Genomic DNA, 17044 nt, shown 5'->3' on the forward strand with positions numbered 1-17044 from the left:
GTATTGTCATCAGTATGACATAGGTATTTCAAGTTTGCAGTCGATAGCACATTGGGAAGTGTGTAAAAATTGAGTTACAAGATTTATTTTTTGAGGATACAACAGACGGAGTGAGTTAAATAAAAGCATGTAAAATAATAATAAAAACAATCTTATAAGGAGGCCAAATCGGAAGCACAAACTAAAATCCGGGAACTGAAGATCAACTGGTTCAGAAACAAAGCAGAAGAAATACAACATCTTGCAGATTCCAATAACCCACATGACATTTTTTTAAAGCAACCCAAAGTCTTATATGGACCATCAAAAACAGGGCCTTGCCCCACTCCAGTCTAAAGATGGGACAGAAATCTTGAAAGACAAAAATGCAATCATCTCCCGCTGGCAAGAACACTTCACTCTTTTTCAAAACTGCAACGCTGTTGTAGACGCTTCTATATTCATTGAGATTCCGCAACACTCTACCACTGAGGATTTAGCTGGAGAACCACCGACACTTGAAGTTTCATTGGCTCTCACTAACCACTACTACCATCACCTCTAGCAGGTGCAATGATTACCTGGCAGCCCTTTAATTGGTGGAGACCCACCACCAGCACCATCGTTGCCCACGACTACCATCACCTCTTACGCCACCCTACATCACCTTCTCGCCATCCCCTACACGCTGAGGCACAACCTTTTTTTAATCTCTCACATTAACGTTTATAGCTACCCCGCCCATGCTGCTGACGCTTGGGCTAAGCCCATTTTTAAACCTTTCCTAAGCAGTTTGCCTTTAGAAGCCAACCCCCTTTTCCTGACGACGACCGCTTGTGTTGCGATCGAAACGTCGTAGTTTTATGATTGTATTTGAACCTATTTACGCGACTTGACAAGACCCAAACCAAACATGACCCCCAACATGACCCCTCCCCCGCCTACACCAACAACTACCCCCAGGCAACATGGCGGCTCGCTTTATATACCGGGCGCCGACGTCACTTCCGTGCCGGTCACGTGACGCCGGTCCCCCACTCCTGCCCGGGGGGCTCCCTCCGAGTTGACTTGCGAGTCCGCAGCAGCAGTGGCGGCGGCAGCGGCGGGCGGGCGGGCGAGCGAGCGAGCGAGCGATGGATTCTCGGCCACGGCGGGGCTCTGCCCTCAGCCGCTCCACATATATCTACGACGTGCGGCCGCTCGTATTGGACGAGTTCTGCAGGATCATGGACACGTGCGAGAGCCCCATGGGGTGGCGCGACCTGGGTGAGTTACGTCTCCCAACTGGGATCGGCGGATTTGCTGCCTCCGGGCCTAGGGTTTGCCGCGGCATCCTCGGTCTCGCCTGAGAAACCCGCCGCCCCTCGCGTCTCGTTCTCCGCGGATTTTGCCACGGGTGGCTGGCTGGTGGGAATCGGTCTCCCTGCTAAGTTTTACGAGTCGTAAGAGGTGTGCGGCTTACGCTCGAGCAGTTTGAATGCGTTTAACATTACGGTACGATACTTCTCGTATCCCCCTGTGTTTTAAATTAGAAGTTGTATGTGCGCGTCGATGAATGCTGGTGACTGCGTCTCTCTGTGTTTGTCACGAGATTTTCGCTGGAGCGGTCGTGTAGTGGGTTCGTAGCGCTACGCGAACCCGGCGACCCGAGTTCGATTCACGGTCAACATCAAGTGACGATTGTCTTTACCGGTCTTGGGGCCTCCCCTAGGTCGACTCAGCCTCAAATGAGTACCTGGTGCGGTCGGACAGTCCGTTAAGGCTACACGGGGGATCTTTGTCTTTTGTGAAGAGATGTGGATGTAGCCGTGTTGACACCTGGACCACGAGTTTGCTGTGCGTCTTACAATCCGGAGAATACGGTTGCCAATAGGTGGATCCGTCTATACTTTTCTAGATTTAAAGCTTTCGTGACTGCTAGGATCCATACTCTTTGGTTCTATTGGGTAAAGTCACGTAGGTGAAAATAAAACAAAAAAAGCTTAAAGGTCGTGATCAAAGCGTGGCTTTTCTCACTCCAGCGCTGTCCTCCAGACAGTCTCGTCCCTTCACCTGATGAAGGCCGCTTGTGTTGTGGCCGAAACGTCGTGATTTTTTTGTTATTTTATTTTCACCTACGTGACTTTATCCAATATAACCAAAGAGTATTGATCCGTCTATACTCTATAGACAACGCACGGAAATCATGTGGAGAAAGTAAGATTTGTTACACTTTATACACTTGTCAACACATCAAAGTTCTGGAGCCTCGCTTCCAGTTATGTATTCCCATCAACAGAGTGAATGAGTGAGAGTGCTTTTCACGAGTGCGAGCGGGTTAATCCATTGTTGCTGTTGATTCGTTAAAATATTAACGCGTTTACTTGTGCGTGTGCAGTCTTTCCTACACCGTTCGACAATAATTTACTGCACTGCCCCAGTTAAGGGGTCGGTGATTTCCGAGCGCATAGACGTTCGGCAATATTACTTTACAACAAGTGGATTTTCATGTCCCCCTGTTCCTTGTTGATCACACAGGCCCCCGCAGCTCCCTTTAACACCAGTTTTTTTGTGTATGGTGATCGGCAATCAAAGCGCAAACCCGGATCGACCGTCTCGAGCTTATACTATTTGAAAAGTTTCGGTTGCTTAGTAGGTCATAGGCTGCGGTGCATCTAAGTCTACACAATGCTCTTTCGTGTTCCCTCTCAACAAAGGTGGTTTCACGTTGTTATTTCAGGAGGTGGTTGTCGACCATTCATTCTGCCGCTCGATGAACCAGGATTTTAACGAGTAACGCTATGAATCAGTCAACCGGAAATTGAATTCTTACTGAAGTGGGCGACAGACCACTGATCCCGTCAGACGTCTAACCAGTCACCTTAACAGTAATTAAGTTGAAAATCAAAACCCTCACCCCTCAGGGGTCTGGTGCCATGGGTCGTAATGAATTTGCAGATACTAATGAATACTTGCCCATCTTCCGCCTAAGTCATATTAACACAGTTATGGCTTGCATGGTTGTGCCCAGCATGGCTACCCGTAACTGCACTTTGCTTTCTGTCACCTGTCTATCGCACGAAAATGTGAGATATCAAATGGGTATCGTTAGGTGCTTTGGTAATGTTGAGTTGAGTAATCTCCCTGCTCAATGAGCATCAAGGCGTTGCTCATCTACATTGTTAGCCTAGACGTACTGTTGGAACATGTTTAATTTAGACGTCAAAATTTTTTTTTACTAGATAAGGTCCACTGAGCTATATAGGTTTTTTTACTGGTAGGAACGAAGTTGTAAACTGAGTGTACCAGCCTGCAATAGATTAATGTGTCCGTCCGTCCCCTTTCAATACTTTAACGAAGTGAAATCTCGTGCTGTTGGGTGTATAATTTGTCCGAAGAACCCTCAACGATTTTGAGGGCAAAAAGGTGGGAAGACGCTCTCAATTTGCACAATTTTACGTAACAATGTCATAAAATTGCGCAAAATTCCAATGTTCCTACCAGCCCACCCTGCAGGGACCTGTTTTCCAAGAAGTAACCTGGCCACAAATAACATAGCCCAACGAATTTTCTCATCGTCACGTGGAAATTCATAGCAGCCAAATACTCTACACGCATGCTGATTCTTAATGTGTAGGGGGAAAACCCGGAGGACACGCGACCACGGGGAGAACATGCAAACCCCAAATATACAGGTGTTAGTGTCGGGTTCCAATCCACTACCTCCTGCATACCAGGCGAGGGAGCTAACATCTCGCCACCGAGGCGCCCACGCTCGGGAGGGATATCCATTGTATGGGGGTTGTGCCAGCTGCAAGCTCGTGAATTAGGGGCGAGATAGCAGCACGTGCCTCAAAGTGCTTGCAACTAAAACGGGATAAAATAAATAATCAGACGATATCTCTTTCACATATCTGTCAAAATAAAAGTATTGTTTATATCTTGCATCACCCACATGTCCTTCAGGTAATGCAACATTTTAGGGTTCAACGCAAGCCAACTTTGGACGCGTTTAGACATCTCGTGTCTCGTCAGGCCTGCTTGAACTGGCCGACCTTCAGATGTTTATCGGCATACTGTATATTCACGTAAAAGATGCTCCCTAGTACCCAAACACAAAATAAGAATTGACGTAATTTTGGAGAATGCCGGTAACAAAATGAGCAGACAATATTCCCCTTCACATGTATTGTTTTACAATTCTCATCAGCCACATGGCCTTCAGGGCATGCACACATGCAGCAGCATTGGTGCAACACAGCCAGAATCAAAATATCGATTTAGATTTGTAGGAATCCGATGAGCTATAAAGCTCTTTTTCACAGATGTCCAGTAGGGGCGGGTAAGAACGTTACAACAACAAACAATACAAAACAGGACAGTACTGCAAAGTACAAGAGAGGTAAACAAATCAGCCAAACACAAAGAAATAAAACTAAACCATCCCCATCCTACCAGGCAAAGCCCACTGAGGTATTCACTTATTTTACAGAAGAGACCTGGCCACAAATGATAGGTCACCAAAGTCGCCCCATCATTTGAACATTTATAGCACCAAAATAATCTAAATAATAATAATAATCTCAGTGCAAACTAGATCAGTTTCAACATTCAGTGTCTCATCAACAGAATAGTGCTTGCAGGAAACCAACACTGGCGTCTTTGTGCATGCGATGTGATTGCATCTGTCACCTGTGCGTGCATGTGGTGTAAAGTATTTAAAAGTTCTTAACGCGTGTTTTATGAAGCGAGTCTCACTTTCCATAATAAGTTACATCGTTTACTTTATTCTGCATGAGTACAAAAGTTATTTGAGGTTGTAACATTTACCTCTTTAATTCACTCGTGAGCAGAAGCGGTTGTTTAACTTATGCTGAACCATGGTTATAGTATTTGAGTGTTCTTAATGGCTGCTCTTTGCTGCATTTTCCACATTGCCTCTCTGCAATCTCACTACTCACGTTAAGTATTAACGCGTTATATATCCTACAGTCTACAGTTATTCTATGTTTGCATACTGGCCGTGCCGGACCACAGAATCATGGTTTGCAATGGGCACTGCCCCGTCTCTCATCCAGTTTGGTCATAAAGGCAATCCTCCACAAATTATTAATCATGGTCTGCACCAGTCCTCCGCATTTACACGAAATAAACATGGCGTGTATTTTTGGTGAAGAATGTTAATAACGGGATAAATATGCCTTCTTCCCATATTTGTGTCTCTGCATAATAAAGTGCTTATTTTACACATTCCCATTGGCCGCACAATGTTGCGGTAGTTCGTCTTTCCAGCAGCATTGGTTCAATGCAAGCAAACTCGGGACCGGTTTTGACACTCGGTGTATCTTCAGCAGTCAGGCTTGATTGAACCCATATTGGTGAAATGCCCGATGTGAACTCTGGAATCACGTTTTGGGTTATCGCGGATGTCCCCATCTGCCCTCGCTGGCCATGCAGTTGCCCTGTTCATTTCGAGCACGGGCCAGTGGAGCCGATGCCTGGTGCTGTGGTGGCTAGGAGATGTTAACTACCTCGCGTGGTATACAGGAGATATGGTGGGTTTGATCCCGATCTTGACGCCTGCTATATATTTGGAATTTGCACGTCTCTCACTATCATCATTACGGTGGCTAGGAAACGTTAGCTACCTTGCCTGGTATACATGAGGTCGTGGGTTTGATCCCGACCTTGACGCCTGCTGTATATTTGGAATTTGCACGTCTCTTTCCCTGTGGTCACGTCGATTTTTGTCCAGGTCCTCCAGTTTTCCCCTCCACATTTCGAAACATGCATTTAGAGTGTTTGGCTGCCATACATTTCCACGTAATAAGCTACTTGGTTGAGCTATAATTTGTGGTCAGGTCGTTTCTGAATAAGAGCTATATAGCTCAGTGGGCCTTGCCAAGTGAAATAGAAAATAGTTCATTTTATAGTCGAGTTTTAGTTTAGGCTGCTGGGTCAACACTTGGTTGATGGTCATTGGCTAGACAAATGGGTCGTTAATGGTTAACAAGGCCCATTCTGCCAGCAGTAAGCACTTGTGCACACTTGTGCTAATACTCGGGGATTCCCAAGTAATTTGTTGCGAGCTGTTAGCGTTGATCTCAAGTGTGTGGTTTTTGGGCATCCCGATGAAGTCCATTGGAAATGTTTCCAAGAACGGTATGCAAATTACAGCGAAATCTGCACTGCCAGATGGTGCAGCGGTTTGCGCGCTGTCGCACTGTGATCCAGGGTTCATTGCTGGATTATGCACACCATCAGTCGCGTCTGCAAAGGCAGTTGATGAAAGACTTTAAAAATACACCAACTTAAAACATGAACGTTATGTATGTTACTGTACGCATGTTGAACTTCTTTCGCACCACCGTGCGTAGCCAACCGCGCTGATCGGAGTTGCTGAGGAAGGACAAACTCTTCCAGAATTTGCCTGTTGTGCCAGTGAGAGACTGGTGGTCGAAAGCTGTGCACTAATTGAGTATATTGGCCCAAGGCAGAGGAAAGTGGAAACAATGAAAATCGCATCTGCTGATGAGGACGAACCCAATGTTGATGAAATTACGCACTCCCAGAAGGCTCCGTGGCTGACGGGATGTGTTAAAAGCACATTTATAAAAGCACATTTATGTGGAGGGACAGATCAGTGAAGGAGGTGTATTTGTGTACTTATTTATTTTGTTAGTTACATCCTGACGCTAATGAATACTTTGTTATATATTAACACGCGGCTGGTCAACTTTCTCCTGAGTAGAACTCACTCTGAAAATCAAGATACTTGAGGCAATGTCGTGCTAAAACATTAACAATGAACGAGAAAAGGCAATGTTTGTCTGAATCCAGGGACAAATATTTAATGATTTGTGTTTATTGTGTGTGGCGCTCTAACTGTTTGAAGGCCACGCTTGTAAAAGCATTCGATAAATACCGAAATAATTCACGTGCATTCCGATCCCTGATATAAGCAAAACTATGTTTGCAAGTGTCTTGCCATTCGTGTGTCCTTTGATTTATTATTCATATGGTGACAACTCACTCGCGTTCGCGTGTGTGTGTCATTTATTTTTTTGTAATTGAAATCACCTGCGCGTGCACACCGCGGCGTGCTAGCAACTTGTGATGAACCTGCAGCGCCGCTGTCAATGCCGCCTGGCCCTTCTGTTCGGTCGGACGTCCACGCGTGAGATGGCGAGATGCTTGTTGAAGTTCAACTGCATCCTTTCGGAGGTGTTGTTTTGCATTCGAGGCGAACTTTAAAACCTCCCTATAAAGTCAACTTATGGGGGTTTGGTGTTGGTTGGCACAGCCACTCGCCCACCAGTACATACTGGATAGCCAAACAATGTCTTCCTCATATATTTGTCTCTGCACATAATAAAATAAATAAAAATAATCTTTACACAACCCATTGGCCCCAATGCTTTTCAAAATTCAAAAATATCAATAGAATAGATTAAGTACAAGCAAAAGCTAAACTGGTGTTCACAGTGTCTCAGGCTTTCTTCAATCAATTCTGGTGCATATTCTTAGCTCTTTCGGTAAAGTCACGTTGAAGGGAAACAATAAAATAATAAAATATATATAAAAACCAATAAAAATTATCACGACGTTTCGACCATAACACAAACGGTCGTCATCAGGTGTTATGGTCGAAACGTCGTGAGAATTTTTTTATTGTTTTATATTTTATTATTTTATTGTTTCCCTTCAACGTGACTTTACCGAAAGAGCTAAGAATATGAATTACTGCAGTCACGAAAGCTTTAAATCAAAATTTAATTCTGGTGCAGTCATTGATCAATGTTCTAAGGCTAGCAAGGGGTCTTGTGTTATTTTATAGACCTCATCCAGGGTATTTGGCATTCATGGCAGCTTCAAGTTGGCTGCCAGGATAAATATCAGTGCTCGGAGTGTGTTGGCGATCCTTGTGTTCAATACCGGCGGCAGTTTAGAATGGACGCGTTGTCGTTTCAAATTTAATGTGAAAAACCCGTCTCGCTCAGTGGCAGAGTGCGCGTCTCACAATCACAACGTTGTGAGTTTCAATCCTGGTTGAAGGTTACCTCAGCCCATCTCTCCGAGTGTAGATAAAACGAGAACCCCCTCCGTGAAATAATAGGACAACAGTGGATGTCCTTGGGATAAAATTCCCCCGTCCATCCTCGTCAGAGGAACGTGTAATGTCCACCACTGGCTCAGGACTAAACAGGTTGTAAGCATCTCCTCAGCCCCCATTAAAGCAGGAAATGAGTTGAATATTTGCCTATGTTTTAATATTCGGTTTAAACTGCATAATGAGCATAAAGGGTGGTGTTTGTGAGCGGTTGGCACGTGTACTTCAGATATTTTATTTACTGAAGCCAAGTGTGATGTTGAGAGTTACTGGAAAAAAAGTCATAAATTCTGTGACTTCACAACCTAAGCATGCGACTGGTAACTCTTCAACAAGACCTGTATTGTTATTACAAGTATCCATTTCCTCTTCTGTAGAGGAACTTGAAATTTTTAATTTATTCTAGATTTGAAGCTTTCGTGACTGCAAGGATTCACACTCTTTGGTTTTTCGGTAAAGTCAGGTAGGTAAAATAAATGAAAACAACTAAATTAAATCACGACGTTTCGGAGGCCACACAAGCTTCCGTCTTCAGGTGGAACAGTCACAGCAAAACAGCTGTATCAAGTGGACAGCTCTGAGACACCCGAGATTATATACAGGTTAAGGGGGGGGGGAGGAGCCAGGAAGGGACATGGGTGGGGGGGGAGGGCTAAGTTAAGCCGCCTTTTGTTATGCTGCAGGGGGTTTCGGGGGCGGTGGTGCACTGCACGAAAGCGGGTATAACCCACTGGAAGAAATGGAAATGGTTGTACAGTGCACCACCGCTCCCCCCGAACTCCCTGCAGCATAACAAAAGGGAGTTGTACTTGCTTTCGTGTAGTTGCACCACCGCTACCCCAGAACCCCCCCCCCCTGCAGCATAACAAAAGGCGGCTTAACGTAGCCCTCCCCCCCACCCACGTCCCTTCCTGGCTCCCCCCCTTAACCTGTATATAATCTCGGGTGTCCCAGAGCTCTTCACTTGATACAGCTGTTTTGCTGTGACTGTTCCACCTGAAGATGGAAGCTTGTGTTGCCTCCGAAACGTCGTGATTTAATTTAGTTGTTTTCATTTATTTTATTTTACCTACGTGACTTTACCGAAAAAAACAGAGTATTTTAAATTTTGCCAGCAAGTGATTTAACACACTGGCGCATGGTAGCATGCTGGTGGGTCTAACATTGCCTTTTTGATATATTGGTTTACTTTCTGGTATTCCAACCACCAGCTCCTGGTAATATTCAAGGATCTTTGGCAATTATATTACGACACACACGTCGTGTGCACCTCACGCAGTCCCCGCGACATCATTTCACATGATTCTTGGCCATATGACGCCTGCCACTTAAAGATGGTCCGTAAATTATGTTTCGTGCTTTTCAGGTGTATTTGTTTAAGCTGGCATCATTGTGTTTTAAAGTTTAGCATGTCCAGCCACGCCCTCATATACCATTTGTCTTTGAAGCATTTCAAAGAATAGTGCCCAGCGGTCATAACGCGGTCAAAGGTTTGTGTCAATGCGTGGGCCGCCAAAGGTTTCCGAGAGCCATTTTTGTCCCTCGGTTATAAATATGTTGCTGAACTAAATTTGCAAGTTACTCTTTTGTTTAGTTGACATGTGGGTCATGGAGGGCTGTTGTAAACTTTGAAGGTGGTGGGTGCCACGATGGTGTAACGACTTCACCTGGTATTCAGGAGGTTATGGGTTTGATTCTGACCCTGACGCCTGTATATTTGGAGTTTGCGTGTTCTCTCGCCCTGCGGTCGCGTGGATTTTTTCCGGGTCTCCTCCGGATTTTTCCCGCCACATTTAGAAACCTGCGTTTAAATTATTTGGCTGCAATAAATTTCTACATGATAAGCCACTTTGCTGAGCTATCTTTTGTGGCCAGGTTACTTCTGAAAATGAGCTATTTAGCTCAGAGCTCAGAGGGAAAAAAGTATTTGATCCCATGCTGACTTTGTACGTTTGCCCACTGACAAAGAAATGGTCAGTCTATAATTTTAATGGTAGGTTTATTTGAACAGTGAGAGACAGAATAACAACAAAAAAATGCAGAAAAACGCATGTAAAAAATGTTATAAATTGATTTGCATTTTAATGAGGGAAATAAGTATTTGACCCCCCTGCAAAACATGACTTAGTACTTGGTGGCAAAACCCTTGTTGGCAATCACAGAGGTCAGACGTTTCTTGTAGTTGGCCATCAGGTTTGCACGCATCTCAGGAGGGATTTTGTCCCACTCCTCTTTGCAGATCTTCTCCAAGTCATTAAGGCTTCGAGGCTGACGTTTGGCAACTCGAACCTTCAGCTCCCTCCACAGATTTTCTATGGGATTAAGGTCTGGAGACTGGCTAGGCCACTCCAGGACCTTAATGTGCTTCTTCTTGAGCCACTCCTTTGTTGCCTTGGCCGTGTGTTTTTGGTCATTGTCATGCTGGAATACCTATCCACGACCCATTTTAAATGCCCTGGCTGAGGGAAGGAGGTTCTCACCCAATATTTGACGGTACATGGCCCCGTTCATCGTCCCTTTGATGCGGTGAAGTTGTCCTGTCCCCTTAGCAGAAAAACACCCCCAAAGCATAATGTTTTCACCTCCATGTTTGACGGTGGGGATGGTGTTCTTGGGGGTCAGGCAGCATTCCTCCTCCTCCTCCAAATACGGCGAGTTGAGTTGATGCCAAAGAGCTCCATTTTGGTCTCATCTGACCACAACACTTTCACCCAGTTGTCCTCTGAATCATTCAGAAGTTCATTGGGCATGTATATGTGCTTTCTTAGGCAGGGGGACCTTGCGGGCGCTGCAGGATTTCAGTCCTTCACGGCGTAGTGTTACCAATTGTTTCCTTTGTGACTATGGTCCCAACTGCCTTAAGATCATTGACAAGATCCTCCCGTGTAGTTCTGGGCTGACTCCTCACCGTTCTCATGACCATTGCAACTCTAGGAGGTGAGATCTTGCATGGAGCCCCAGGTCGAGGGAGATTGACAGTTCTTTTGTGTTTCTTCCATTTGCGAATAATCGCACCAACTGTTGTCACCTTCTCACCAAGCTGCTTGGCAATGGTCTTGTAGCCCATTCCAGCCTTGTGTAGGTCTACAATCTTGTCTCTAACATCCTTGGAGAGCTCTTTGGTCTTGGCCATGGTGGAGTGTTTGGAATCTGATTGATTGATTGATTCTGTGGACAGGTGTCTTTTATACAGGTAACAAGCTGAGATTAGGAGCACTTCCTTTAAGAGTGCTCCTAATCTCAGCTCGTTACCTGTATAAAAGACACCTGGTAGCCAGAAATCTTTCTGATTAATAGGGGGTCAAATACTTATTTCCCTCATTAAAATGCAAATCAATTTATAACATTTTTGACATGCGTTTTTCTGGATTTTCTTGTTATTCTGTCTCTCACTGTTCAAATAAACCTACCATTAAAATTAGACTCATCATTTCTTTGTCAGTGGGCAAACGTACAAAATCAGCAGGGGATCAAATACTTTTTTCCCTCGCTGTATAAAACTCAGTGGGCCTTACCTGGTAAAATAAAATTAGTTTATAGTTTTTGTTGGTTTGTTTATCGCCATAAACTTTCACACTAAAAGTCAGCTATGCACTGATTTAATGTGTGAATGTCCTATGATCATCCTTCCAAAGAGACCATGCTTTTTAAAAATAATATCTGTAAGCAGTAGAACCTTGCACACTGACTCGCAATGTAAAGACTTATTAAAAAGGCTTATCTACGGTGGACACGTGGAACATTTTGAATAACAAAGTGGAGGGATACACGTGAATGGTGTGGGAACGCAACACGAAACAAACATGCCGCGGCATGGCAGTGCCTGGAAATGTTTCACAATTATAAGAGTGATTCAGCAGTGAAGTTACTATCACTGAAATAAATAACAGCTGAGCAATCGTTTAGTCATGCAGCACCAGTGTATTTTATTTGGAAATAACTCCTAACATTTTGGACATAATGTTTTCCCAATAATAGTATTCATCATCGAGAGGTTTACTCACTCTGAAGGCTTGTATTTAAGATGGTTATGCTGCATTGGAATGTTTGGGCAAATGCAACAAGAAGAGTTTTGCAATGCGTAACAAAAGCAGAGTACGAGTGGAAAAAACCACGGCTGTTGGCAGTTCCATGACACCACCTCGCAGCAAAGCTATGTGATCCACCAACCCCTGCCTCCAAAGCTGCACGTGCCATCACACCTGACTCTTAACACATTATTCATTCAGTCCATTAGCAACTGGACTATGTTGAAGCAGCGTATTGTTGTGGGTGGCCAGGTTGCCCACGTGACTGGGTATTATTGGAGTGTTGTGTATCCTTGGCAATTTATGTGCCTGGTTTCGTCTAACTGCTGAATGGGCTCTTTGTGATCGTTCTTGCATTAACTAGTGTTTTTGCGTATGGAATTAAGCCTGTTTTAGTTACTTCTAATATATGTATTTTTTTACAGGATTATAGATTTGTTTGCGCTTAAATTTTTTTTCTGTAGCGCACTTTGTTTGCGCCTGTAGCCATATCACCGGGAATGCGCCCGATCTCGTCACAAGTGGCACGAGTCGTGGAAGCTAGCCAGGGTGACAGTGGTTTGATGAGCCACCGCCATGCGGTCGCTGCTTTTCGCGTCTCATTGTGACCCCCAAGGATTCACGGATGCACGAGCGGTCTAAAACCCGAGGTTGTATAAATAAAAAATAATCGTTTTTTTCCTGCGTTGATAAAAAAAAACATTTGAGGATCACTATAGGAGTACAGGAGCATGCGAGCACAAGCCTTTCAACAGATACTACATGTTTTGGAGCGCATAATATTATCTATTACACACCCAGACTGCAATCTGTAAAAGTCTGTGGCAGGCGTGAGTCATTTGGCTCATTGCGTGGCCCGTGAGTCTGCTTCGGAGCAGTTGAGTCAACGATGCTATATTTATACTACCTGTTTGCACCAGGCCCTTCTCCATGAAGTCTCTTGGGCTTCGTCGCTTCTTTGTCTACTATTTCGCATCCTCTACAGTATACACCATGTCATCATCATCATCATCGTTAGCAGTGAGTCAATCTACGTCTGGATGTAGGCCTCCCCAATCTGCGACCATCTTTCACAATCCTGCAGTTATTATAATACACTACCTGCACACTCGGCGGAGAGACGTTTGTTTTTTAGTGAATTCCTGTCGATGAGGCGACAAGGCCAGGGGACTGTGGACAGCTGTTTATTTGCGTTCAAGGCGCGTGCGTGTATTTGAACCTTATGGCGGGACGCCTGGGTCCCATAAGCCCCCAGCTCTCGCATAGACATTATATTATAATGTAAACATTATATTATATATAATATAAACATATTATAATGTAAACAAAAACTTTGCTCTTTTTCCCCAATGGGTTTGAAGGATGGTGGCAAGTGTTGCCTTGTTAAACTACGCCTTTAAAACTGAAAAATACTTGCCTGCAGTACCTCTATTTAAAGCCACTATCGAAAAAAATGTTTCACCCCTCTGTCAATCGTCGTGTTTCTCAGTGTGGATTTGTGAACACACTTTGTAAACGGTACATAAAATAGTACGCGTTTTCAATGCGCTGTTCATATTGTAACAAACGTTTATACCAATGCTACTCTACAGAGTAGTGGGTCGCCGCTCCTCTTATCCGCATTGATACGAGCGGTACGTGGGGACTATGGCTTAACCGCAAAAAAACCTATCTGCACAGACGCATACGGACAAGAGAAGTATTATCAAACAGGAGGAATTAACGCATCTCATCTGTTAAATATCTGCAGGTTATAGGATTATCATAGATTGATCCTGGCTGCAGACATTGGTAGGTCACAAATAATAATGAAGATAAGAGAGCAGTTTCACTGTTATGCATACCGTTATGGTCAGCTCTCCTGCGCATCTGACCTCGCTGCTGCGCTTGGACGACACGACAACAGAATGATCCGCGCCAGGTGGGTCGCGGCGTTTATGTGTGCGGTGGGACGGAGTCGGCAAAAATAAATATATAAATTAAAATTTTGACTTGCGTTCATTTGGGACCCCGGGGTCCCGCCATAAGGTTCATCTGTTGCCCACTGATTTATGGTCGTGTGTGTTTCTGCGTTTTTGAAAGACACGCTCGAAACGACAAGGACCGCAACCGAGAGGAGGAATGCCATAAACAATTGCTCGGTCAGCAACGAAGGCCCGCTTGACAGCAGCATGCATAGTCGCCCTCATAAACAGGGACGCAAAGTTGCACACTGCTGTTGTTTGACGTGGTTATCGGCTCCGTGCAGAATGCACTGTTGGCAGATGAACCCCCTCGATGGCTCAGTGTCTTGTAGGCTCGTGTGCCAGCGATGGGGGGGGGGGGCGGTTGCGGTGGGGGATGCTTCAGAAATAGCCTGTCCGTCTCTATGCCCGTGTGTGGCGTTACAACAGTTGTGTTTCCGTTAAAGTGGTTTCCCACTCGAGTGGTCCCCGTGGGGCAGTACTCGTTCGACGTTCACAGCCGCGAATCGCCGCTGGAAATTCCACTTTCCTCTAATGGGGAAGAGTTTATATGTGGCACAACCCTTGTTGACTTCCTACGCTGGAGGGGGGTGCTCCCCTTTATTGAGCCTCGAGATATCAAGGGCTAAGTCAACTGCCAGCCATCTGAGATTTGAACTTTCGACCTTCGGATTGTGAACTGCGCTGCGCGCTTTAACCCTACTTTGCCACCTGACTGAAATTCGTAGTTCTGCATTCAGTATGCGGAGTGATCCATCTTTAGGCACTGCACAAAAATAATGAGGCATGATAAAAAAATAACAATTAAATTCAAAGCCTCTACCCGTTTCCCACCAAATCTTAAAACACTAATTTTTCACTCCTCTGATATATGTAGCCATTATTTTACAATATTTAATTAGCCGTTGAAAAAAAGCATGAGGGTCATTAGAAATCGGTGGTATATTTATAAATGGATCACCATGTATACAGTATAGTCGTATTGTTAGATAGGTGGGTGTTTAGTGAGCCATTTCTTAATTTAACTCCGTAAATATATATTATACATCGCAGGATCATACGACGCCGCGATGGCGGCTTTGCGAGCCCTTCAACCAGCAGTGGATTGGCCATGGCTAATGATGAAGATGAAATACATTTATTTACATTAGTAATGATCTTGTAATCATGATAATTGCTGATGTAATCAGCATTGTGTCTCGCCCGAGAATACCGCACCTCCGATTAGCACGGTTGGCTACGTACCGTGTGAAAGAAGTTCAACATGTGTTATTTGTAAAAAAATATAGGAAATAAAAAATGCGTACATTTGATATTGGAGCCATCCTCATAGCGCATGGCTGTCGCGTAGGCCCGACGTTTCACAGGCATAGGTTGCGGGAGTTTCGCATCGAGGGGGCGATGTTGCTATTTGTAATTTCAATTGAGTAATTATCATGGTTATTCTTTTTTATTTGGCAAATTTGAATCATGATGCTGGCACGCAATGACCTACCCTTTTCAAAAGACGTCGCGGGTACTTAAATGCCAGCTGGGAAGCGGACGGTGCTTAATTTACGCTAAATTTAACTGCAGTTTCGATTTAAAGCTTTTGTGACTGCAAGGATTCATCTTCTTTGGTTCTTTTGGTAATGTCACGTAGAATGAGAATAAAATGATACATTTATAAAATAAAATAACACAATAAAATTCTCACGACGTTTCGGCCACAACACAAGGCCGCTTGTGTTATTTTATTTTATCAATTTATTATTTTATTCTCATTCTACGTGACTTTACCGAAAGAACCAAAGAAGATTTCACTGCAGTATTAACCAGGGTGGCCTGCTGGGCCCGAACCGCGAACCCAGAAGGTAGCGAATGCGCCGCCGCTGGACTATGTCACGTGGTGATACAGTCATCGTTCATCCATGAACTTTTCTCCAGCACTTTCGCAGAGCCCAGTGATGCATTTGTGGAAGGGGCCCCTTCCACAGAGAGACACGTGTGTGTGTGTGTGTGGTGTGTGTGGTGTGTGTGGTGTGTGTTCGTGGCACGCACGTGGGCTACTCACAGCGCATTTGAAATTCGAAGAAACTGCGTCCACTTCTGCTTTCCCCTTTGTGCCGTGGGCCTTGCAGCCGTGCGTGCTGCGAGAGCAGGAAGCGTCGGCGCCGAAATGCACAGCCACCGTGGGTGTCGTGGTGGGTGTCGTTTCGTGTTTTTCGCTTGTCACCGGACACTCCCCACCTAAAATGTTGTTTTTTTTTTTTTAAACGGCGAAGAGAGGAGCCCACAAAAATTTGGACAACACCCTCGTTGGGGTTTTTTTTTTCTGAGTTTCTCTATCTTGTGAGATTGCGCCGATGAACGCACCCTTTAAACACACGGAAACGCACGTAGCCAGTAGCTGCGTGTGCAATAGTATTATCATGGCACTGTAGTTCAGTTCAGTGCATTTTTATCAGGGTGTGGAATTTCCGCTACTGGCTTAGGACCACCAATTGCCACTGAAGAACGGCCATTTGTTTGTGAAGAGCGGTTTAGTCATAAATGCCGTGCATTTGTGGATTAAGAGTGGAAGGCCCAATTTCCTTCCTTCGTAAGGTCCTGCCGTGCCGAAATCGAGTTGTTGTTCGCGGAGTTTTTTAATTCGCTTCTGTTTGCGATTGGCATATTGTACTGGTCTCGCGTTGTGTGGCAATAAAAAACATTTTAAAAAGTGTGGCGGGGTTTGCGGCACTGGAACATTAAAGTCTGCAATGAGGCAGGGGCAGCAACTGATTGGTTCCTACATTTTGAAGATGCATGACGGCACTGACGTTTAGGGAAGGCTTCATTTATGGTTCTCAATGGCAACTGTTGCGTTCATATTTTCCATTTAACATTTTACGTACAGATTACGTGATTATTTTGACGCGCCGCGACTCTTATCTGCAGAAAGATTGCGGACGAGTCTTTATAGTGCAGCGGGAGTCTTTGAGGTGCCGCTTGTGTGTGTGTGT

General features: G+C 44.7%; 1 protein-coding gene across 3 annotated transcripts in view; it reads left to right on the forward strand.

Annotated features, from left to right (window-relative positions):
- Window positions 1–1016: 1016 nt before the first annotated feature.
- The window catches only part of LOC116952667 (interleukin-1 receptor-associated kinase 3-like), a 38740-nt gene continuing 22712 nt past the window's right edge, over window positions 1017–17044 (forward strand). For 2 of the 3 annotated variants that reach the window (XM_032972234.2, XM_032972235.2), the window contains exon 1: window positions 1019–1245. In XM_032972234.2, coding sequence (XP_032828125.2) covers window positions 1113–1245 — 133 coding nt within the window. In that variant the 5' untranslated portion in view covers window positions 1019–1112. Of the gene's footprint in view, window positions 1246–17044 lie in introns of all 3 variants that reach the window. The other variant, XM_032972236.2, reaches the window with a different exon arrangement.

This window comes from Petromyzon marinus, chromosome 48 (genome assembly GCF_048934315.1).
Source record: "Petromyzon marinus isolate PM22_M1 ecotype Great Lakes invasive population chromosome 48, UKy_Petmar_22M1.pri1.0, whole genome shotgun sequence".
Classification (NCBI taxonomy): domain Eukaryota; kingdom Metazoa; phylum Chordata; class Hyperoartia; order Petromyzontiformes; family Petromyzontidae; genus Petromyzon; species Petromyzon marinus.